Source organism: Dioscorea cayenensis, chromosome 20, assembly GCF_009730915.1.
Source record: "Dioscorea cayenensis subsp. rotundata cultivar TDr96_F1 chromosome 20, TDr96_F1_v2_PseudoChromosome.rev07_lg8_w22 25.fasta, whole genome shotgun sequence".
NCBI classification, from domain to species: Eukaryota; Viridiplantae; Streptophyta; class Magnoliopsida; order Dioscoreales; family Dioscoreaceae; genus Dioscorea; species Dioscorea cayenensis.
The window spans coordinates 25702333-25711967 of NC_052490.1; the positions used below are offsets into that span (position 1 = coordinate 25702333).

At 38.7% G+C, this 9635-nt stretch overlaps 1 protein-coding gene across 1 annotated transcript; it reads right to left on the reverse strand.

Moving 5' to 3' along the window:
• Positions 1-7560: 7560 nt before the first annotated feature.
• Positions 7561-8870, reverse strand: LOC120251045 (DNA damage-repair/toleration protein DRT102). Its single transcript, XM_039259582.1, has one exon. It carries the CDS (start codon positions 8798-8800, stop codon positions 7877-7879), a length of 924 nt encoding a protein of 307 aa, XP_039115516.1. The 5' UTR covers positions 8801-8870; the 3' UTR covers positions 7561-7876.
• Between the last annotated feature and the right edge of the window lie 765 nt (positions 8871-9635).

Genomic DNA, 9635 nt, shown 5'->3' on the forward strand with positions numbered 1-9635 from the left:
GCTCTTGCTCGTAGGGATTAAAGCAAGACCGAAAGCCAGTCAAAGAAAGGAAGAAATTTCCCCTAAACCTTCTCTTGTGTCCTCTTCTCTTTTCTGTGTTTCCTTATGATTTCACTAAAAATTTTATGCTAGAATTGTAGGGGGGTCTCCAACTCTCGAACTCTTGACCAAGTTAAAGACTTAATGAGCAGATTGTCTCCTTCCATCCTCTGTCTTGTGGAAACCAAAGCTAATCCTGCTAGAACCCTCTCCTTCTGTAAGTTGGTCCATATGAACTGGGATTGGGCTGCTGTCACTTCGACTGGGTTTTCAGGTGGTATCATTATTCTCTAGAAGAGGGACATTGGCCTTGTTACTCCTATTCTTGGGAATAAAACTTCTATCCATCTTGTTATTTCTTCCTCTGTCTCAGTTTCTTGGGTTTTATCTATTGTTTATAACTCTCAACGTCTTTCTGATCAAAACTTGCTTTGGAACTCTCTTTTTTCCCTTACATCGCTCAACCTCCCATGGCTCCTTACTGGGGACTTCAACGTGATCCTTTCATCAAGTGAGCATAAGGGAGGAAATTTCCGTAACTATTCTTCTAAAGCAAAATATTTTTCTAACTTTATCTCGCAAAATAATCTTTTGGACCTGGGCTTCTCAGGCTCTAATTTCACTTGGTGTAATGGCCACTCTCGCCCCTCTCGTTGCTGGGCCCGTCTGGACTGATTTCTTGCCAATCTTAACTGGATTTCTGGTTTTGATTCTTATGTTAATCTTCATCTTCCTCGTACTAATTCTGATCACTCCCTGCTTTTCCTTACTGCCAAAAAGGGTGCCCCTTCTCCTAATAAAATTTTTCGTTTGGACAGTTTCATTCTTGATTATAAGGGTTGTCATAAATGTGTTACTAAAGCTTGGACAAGTTCTGACAACACTAATCCTCTTCTCTCTTTTTCTCAATGTACGACCCGAGCTAGACAAAATATCATTAATTGGAAATCTACAGGTCTTCGCCCAATCGACTTGGAACTCTCAAATATTAACCAAGAAATCACTAGAATGGAAGCCATTAACCCCTCTTCGTCGAATCACTGGACTGATCTCTGGCTTAGATATCTCTACAACCGACACAATGCTCTCCTTCGTCAAAACTCTTTGTATTGGGCGCAGCGCGCCAGAATGCAATGGGTCAATAACGGGGACCTGAATACCTTCTTCTTCCATAACATTTCCCGCATACGTAAGCACAAAAGCAAAATCTCTAAAATTTCGGATCCCTCAGGTAATATCTATGATACTCAAGATAATATTTGCTCTTGCTTTTTAAATGTTTATTCTTCCCTTTGGACTTCTCGCTCTACCAAAAATCTTGATCAGATTTTTTATGCTCTCCCGGGGGATCTACCCATGCTCAACATCCATGATTATGAGACACTAATAAAACCAGTGACTAAGAGGGAGGTTTTTTGTGCCCTCAGAGCTATGCCTCGTGGTAAATCCCCCGGTCCGGATGGTTTTACTGATGAATTCTACCTCTTTTACTAGAATATTCTGGGCGACCATCTTTTCAATGCTATTGATTATTTTTTCAACACCTCCAAGCTCCCTCCCGCTTCGAACAAAACTTATGTTGCACTCATCCCTAAAACCAACAACTCTCAAAAGCTCTCCGATTTTCGCCCTATATCTCTTTACAACGTTTCCTACAAAGTGATTTCCAAAATCTTAGCTTCTCGCTTAAAACATGTTATCCACAACTTAGTCAGTCATAAGCAAAGCGGTTTCATTCCCAATCGTTCTACCTTTGATAATATTTTGGCTGCTCAGGAAATTGTGCACTCTCTTGAATCTGATTCCAAGTTACCCATATAGGATGATAATTAAGGTTGACATAGAAAAAGCTTTTGACATTGTTGAGTGGAATGCCATCCTCGCCACCCTGCGCAAGATGAATTTTCCTCCCATCCGGATCTCCTGGGTTCAAAACTGTATTTCTTCCTCCTCTTTCTCCCTCATCATCAATGGGCATCATTCAACTTGGTTTCCTAGCTCTCGTGGTCTCAAGCAGGGTGACCCTTTGTCCCTTCTCCTCTTCAATCTAGTTACCCAAAACCTCACAGCTATCCTAAATCATGCCCTTTCTCTGGCGCTTGTTCCTGGCTTTGATCACCACATCCGGCGCAATTTTAATCACTTAATGTTCGCTGATAATCTTCTCTTAATTACCAACGCTTCTCGTAAACTGCTAGAAATTGCCTTCTTTGTCTAAATTTATTCAAAGATCTTACTTGTCAAAGTCCAAACCTAAACAAATCTACCCTGTTTGTTCCTTCCTGGTATAATTCTCACCTAGCTAAATCTATTTCCAAAATTCTTAACATCAATCTGGGTAAATTTCCCATTCAATACCTTGGTGTCCCTATTTCCCCCAAAAAACTCACTGTCTCCCAGTGCCAGCCCATGGTGAATCGGATTACTGCTACTGTTAACTCCTGGAATAATTTTACCCTTTCCCTTGCTGGCAAAATTGTTCTGATTAACAGTAGTATTCTCTTTGTTCCCACATGTTTTCTTTTGTCTTCTCATTGCCTGATTCTATTATCAATGACATATCCAGACTGGCTAGGAAATTTCTTTGGGGTGCTAGTGGCAATAAGCGTGGTTTTCATTCAATTGGATGGACTACTGTCACTCAAAATAAATCTGAGGGTGGTCTTGGAATCAGGAACTTGATGTTTGCCAAACATGCGCTTATGGCCAAAAACCTCTTTGCAATTCTTAACGGGGATGATAAATTGTGGGTTGATATTTTCAAACTTAAATATCCTGACTAGAAATTTGCTTCGCATCCTTATCATTCTAACTTGTCTTGGCTTTGTAAAACTATTTCTAAAACTGCTGATTCTCTCGGTTTTAATTTCAAAATTATTTCTTGTAATCCTCTTTCAACCAATGTTTGGTCTGATCCTTTGCTACATGATGTCCCTTTGGCTAATAAGCCCACCTATCTTAACATGGATCTTTTTGTGGAAAACCTATCCTTGCGGGATTTTACCTCTGACAATCAATAAAATTCTAATGCTCTTGGTAATTTCCTGGGACCCAATGTCGATCTCAATTGGCTTGCCAAGGTTCAAATCGCTTTTGATTCGGATAATACTTGGATCTGGTGGCCCAAAACCTCTCATACCTCCATGGTCTCTAATATTTACTCTACACTAAATGATGACTCGAATCTTGCTCATTGGCCTGGTTAGCGGCAAATTTGGCAGCTTCAGGTTGCTCCGAGGGTGAGAACCTTTATTTGGAGACTTGCCCATTCCCGTCTCCCAACCTGTGATATTTTTTACAATTTAAACTTTGGACCTCTAACTCAATGCGTATTCTGCAACTTGGTTCCTGAAACTGCCTCTCATATCTTTTGGAATTGCCCTCAATCTTTAAACTGTTGGAGCAACATTCTAAATTCCCTGGGCCTGTCTAATTTAAGCATGAATTTTCTATCCACTGGTGCTTGGCTTGTCTCTCATTTCAATCACTCTTGCGACCTTCAATTTGTCAAAGCTGTCATCGCCTTCTCCCATTGGCTAATTTGGAAAGCTCGCTGCAATTCCATTTTTAAGAAAATTCCTCCAAAATTCAATCTGATTCCTAATCAGGCCTGGGGTCTTGCTAAGGAATACACAAAGAAGCAGAAAAGATTTTTCAGGGATGGTTTTTCTATCACTTTCAAACCTACAATTTCTATCTTCACTAATGCTTCCTGGATCAATGATAATAGAATTGATGGCTTAGGTTTTTTAATTACCATTGATGACAATTATCTTTTGTTGGCAGGTTCCGTCGCTGCCTCCCTAGACTCCCCGAAACAAGCTGAAGCTACAGCCATGATTTTGGCATTGGATGAATGCATCAAACGTCACTGGTGGCCTTCTCGCATTTTTACTAATTGCATTGGCTTCATCAACCTGTTAAATAACTTCCAAATATCTGTGGCCTGGCACCTTGACTTGGAAGCTCGCCGGCTCCATTCCCTTCTTCACCAGCTCCAGAATCCCAACCTTGAATACATCAATAGAGAAGACAACTTGGTTGCTGACGCCCTCCCCAAGCATGCTCATCTCAATCCTGAGCTCTTTCTTTTTGCTAAGGGAATGCAATTACCTTTCTGGCTCTACGATGCTTGCTCTTCTATGAACATTGTCCTCTAGTATTTTCTTTCAGTTTTTTGTTTTGTTTTGTTTTTTTTTGGTTTTTTGAGCTCTTTGCTCTCTTCCAATTAAAACAAAAAAAAAAACACCACAGCTTCTTACATACACAGAATAGAAATGCATAACTTTAATTTCAATGAAAAAGGACAAAAATGAAAATAATAAAGAAAACTATGCATTCATTTGACTTGTTTTACTTCTAGAACTGGAACTTGATCCAGAACAAATAGTTCAGTAAAAAAAGCTACATTCTATATTCACACTCCACACAAAATCCATAAGACTACCAATATATTTATTTATATATATATATATATATATATATATATATATAGAAATATAAGATTAACTAACCCTAAAGATGACAATGATATAAAATCAAACTAAAACTATGTAAAGGAAACAAAACGTAATATGCTAACAAGTGACATAAAGAGAAAATGTCCTTAATACTTGCTCCCTTCATTGTGATTCAATTTGATTTAATACCGTTAGTTTCATTTTAACCAAGTTAGTCTTCAACACTTTCTTTAAGCCATATTTTTGACAGTTCGTTAATTTTGTGACAGTGTCATGGCATGTCCATTATAATGAACACATCATATCATGACCATCTAACATGCTTATGTGAATATTGCATTTCCAAATGTTAAATTGTTGATGTGTCATGATCAACACATCGACGCATCATGCAACTTGAAATAATCATGCCTTGCATGTTTGTCAATGCACTGTACTGTGACAGAAATAATGCAGCAACTTAACAAAGGTGAAAATAAGGTATTTGTCAATAATCAACAAATACTTGTAAGTGCTTAATCTGTTTTAAGGATACAAAATTAAAATTGTTGGTTGTTATGCATGATGTTTTGGATATCAAGTTACCCACATGAAGTACACCATTTTCTACCATTGAGATAAGGTTAATCGCATTGTGTAAAAATGACATGTGTACCATGCTAATTAATTACCACATGGGTTTAAAGGCACAAGACCTTATTATAGCAAGTATTGTAAGACTTACAGAAAAGCATCACAAATTTAATATTCTCAAACATGAATGTTGATAGGTAAATAATATAATATGGTGCAATGTCCACCACCTTACTAAAATAAACATAAAACAAACTATTTTGGACCTTGATTTTTGGCAAGCAACGTAAACTTCAGGGGAAAGAACATAAAATCAAATTCAAACCAAAGGTTAGATCCTTCAAAATCACACCCCAACACCTTGAAATACTTTGGGGTATTATACACGAATTCATTCAACTCATTACGCATTCAAAATATTTTATAGAATGAAACCCACACCTGTCCATAAGAACAACTACCTTAACTTGTTAAACATTTATTTTCTCACAACAGCTTAATGTGAATACACATTCACAACTGTATTGCTTTATCCCCTTGCATAAAGAGTTTATTTTCTTGCCTCAAATAACAACATGAGTGATGAATCCTTATTTTCTAGAATTGTGGATTAAAAGATTGACAGTTACAACTAATTTGCTCAAATAGCCGTGTATTTCACATCAATAGTTATTTTATAATCCAATTTGTACTAGGTTACCAAATATTACTCCATATGTTTTACAAATCCTAAGTACAGGATTTGAATAAATTAAAATATGTGCTACACTACTTATTTTTTTGGATATCTGAAGCACAAGAACTCTTAAACATTTTAGAGAATAGCATTTTTTCATCTTGTAAGGAAAAAGGCTTGCAAATCCATTGCATGCCAGTAATAACTATCATGCTTACATCATGTGTTTTGAAATATTTAGCAGAATTACATAGTTCACCAAATAATGAAGAAATACTCATAATGTTTCAAACCAGACGCCAACATTTATCTCCTGGGAAGATATTTTGGTGGATTATAATCTAAGCCTAAAGCCCATTAGTGCATATTCTTTTTGTTATTACAGAATTATTGCCTATCAAATAAACAATCTCAGATTCTGGTGAAAGTGCCTTAACAAATATGTTGTCATGCATCCATGAGACCTCATTAGTTATATTTGCAACATAAATTCACACCAGATCTAAAATCAGGTTCAATTTTGATTTGGATAGGGCTCATGAGTTGTAACTAGTCAAAAGATGGATCATGAAACATTACAACAGATTTCACATTGAAAATTCTCACTGAACTAGTAAATGAGTCTTTGACCAAGATAATCAAGGAGAGAACTTTATAAAGAAGATACAATTGGCCATACCGCTCTAAACTAGCTAAAAGGGTTCGGAAGACATTTCAAACAGATGCTGATGATTGAATTTTTTTGACATATCAAACATTTGCACTCCTCAATGTCACAAAATGTTTTAATGGTACTCCTGATAGCTCAAATAAGTAACCAATTCAGCATGGTATTTTATCATTGGATAGTGATCATTGCAGCCGAAGTAGGCCATTTCACCAATGCTGAAACACCAGCTTTCAGGATTTTGCCCAAGTCTATGACAAATGTCCAACAACTTGGTCCCCACTGACCATGTAGAGCACTTGAAAACTTAACAACCCAACTGATTTACTCAAAAATTGACTGAATCTGACTTTAAGACAAAATCTTTTCTCCAAATTGGGGGAGAGAGGAATGCTAATTTAAATGATCTTTACATGAAACATAAAAAAGGGGAAACAAATAATTTCCCCTCAAATTATCTCAAGAAAATTTATAATGATAAGAACTAGATAAACAGGACCTACGGAACCAGAGTCCATTGCAAAACTGAAATTCACTGCTCAAGCAGTATCTACAGTACCTTGAAGAACTCCAATCTTATCAAAACCGAGAATAACAATGCTACTTGATTCCACTATATGAAAAACAAGCACGGGAAAGTGGAAAACATATCTAATGCTACTTTATCCCAGCCATCTTATTTCCAATCACTTGAACCATAGTCACTGTAAATAAGATTGGATATTCCACACTCCTAGGATATGTTAGCTGCAAGATCACCTTACATAATTCATTGCTAGCACACAGAAAATTACGGAAGTGACCATTATTTAGTAAGTACACATTCAACGGGAAAAAGAGAATCCACAGATTAACAATTATAATCTCCTCGGGTTTTATTTACTCCATATTAACAAGAAAATACACAAAGCACAACAAGAAGATCAAATAACTCCACATTCTTTGGATACATTAGTTGCAAGTTCACCTTCCATAACTCATAGTCAGCACGCAGAAAAATATAATAGAGGTAATTATTTCATAAGTAAACATTTACACCAAAAAAAAAAGGAGAATCCACAGGGCAAGGTAGTTCCATGAAATGAAAACCACCAATGGGAAATCATGTCAACTGGCATAAAATCCTACAGAAGACAGCTAAAAAATTAGACATCAAAAGCGGTATATTTCCTGGGTTTTTATTATTTATTCTAAGTCAATAAGAACCCAAAATACAGAAAGCAAAGCGATCAAAAAGTCTTATCATCACATCAAGACACAGCAATACAATATATATATATATATATATATATATATATATAGCACAAGCAAGATGATAAGAAGAACCACAACAACAGCAGCAGCAGCAGCCGCACATCAAGACACAGCAATACAATATGTATTCAGCATAAGCAAGATGATACGAAGAACAACCACAACAACAACAGAAGCAGCCGCAGTAAGGTTTGAGAATGTACCATTTCACTTGTTCCCTCCAAGTTCCTTCTCAATAGCATCAGCAGCAGCTTTGAGGTCCTCATCCAGGAAGATATCCCAATCCCCATCCCAACGGATGAAGAATTCAGTATCCTCAAAGTACTTCACACGATGCACATCCCCAGCTGGGGTGAAGAGAAAGTCCCCTTCCAGCAATTCATACGCTTCACCCTTGGTGAGATTCCACACCTTCTTCCTCCCCTTTATCACCAACAAATCATGACCGAACGTGTGATGGTGAGCAGGTTCAACACTCCCCGCCGTAAACTTAAGAATCGCCGAAGTAGGGCTCTCTCTCACGATCTTCATCTCACCGCCAGGCATGATCCCCACTGGCTCGAACTCCATCCCCTTGCGGAGACAGCAGATGGCGCAGTTGGATACGGAGGAAGGGATGCGAGCCATTTCCTGAGTGGAGGTATCAAAGAAAGCCTGGATGTCCTCCGGCCAGGGTGCACCGCCGGAGGCAGGGCAAGGGGCTTTGAAAGGGGTTTGAAGCCAGGCATCAAGGATCCGGACTCCCTCTTCAGCTTTGGTGCCCATGCCGCCGACGGAGAGGACGTTGCAATCATTGATGGATCTAGTGTTGACCGCTTCATCGACAGAAGTGCATGTGGCAGCGTAGACGCGCGGGAACTTGTTGGCGAAGATGGAGACGCCGACGCCGGTGCCGCAGGCGAGGAGGCCGCGGGTTTCGGATCCGGAGGTTGTTTTGCCGGCGGCGGAGCTGACGTTGTGGCCGATGCGCTCGGCGATGGTGTAGTACTTGTCGGTGCCAAGGTCGATGACCTCGATTCCTGGTTTGGAGCGGAGGTGGGAGAGAAGGGCGTCCTTGAGGTCGCAGCCGAAGGCGTCGGCACCGGCGTAGATCTTGAGAGAAGGGGGGTGGTTCTCGGTGGTGGTGGCCATGGCGCTCTGAGTGTGGGGGAGGGACTGAGCCAATGATGATGGTCTTGCCGGTTTCTTTGATCCTGGTCTTCACCTGTGTTTGTTTTATAAAATGCTAATATTTACAATAGATATTAGGGAAAATTACTGTTTACCCCTTTGTGAATTTTAAATATTCCTAAACAGCCATTCCAACTTTGTCAAACTCCGGACAATCCTTCTGTTATTGTTTAAGTTCTCTTTTGCCCCTTACCATTCACTTCAAATGGGTCCATGTTATGAAATTTCATTTTTGCCCTTGAAAATGGTGGGAATAAAACCGCCAAATCACATCATATCCGAACTTTTTACACACAAATTTGCATTTTTCTTTTCTTTTTTGCTTGTTTTTTTGTGAAACAAAGTTTACAAGGCTTAATCACATCTTCTTCTTCTTCTCGTCATTTGGTTTTTCAATTTGAGTTCTACCGGTTTTCTGATAAGATGAGACTTTCTTAGTTGCTATCACTGTGATCATTCTGCGGGAGGGAGGGAGTAACACAATTTAGAAAAATGCAGGTTTATTATGGAGACTTTTTGTGGTATTGCCAGATACAACTGAGAGAGACGAGTGCTAATGTTCACGATGTTGACTTGTGGGGAATGGATGTTAGCTGAGATATGTGAGCGATGGGGTCTAGATAGGTAAAGTTTATCACACCGTATGGATTTAAATCAGTTTGTCCAACAGAAAACGAGTACTCCATCTTCAAATGCACTGTAGTCGATCTTGTTGTCGAGACAAACGATATGCCATTGTCGAATCCTATTGAAAACGAGTTCCTTTCGATGTAAAGTTCTCCTCTTTTATGTTTAT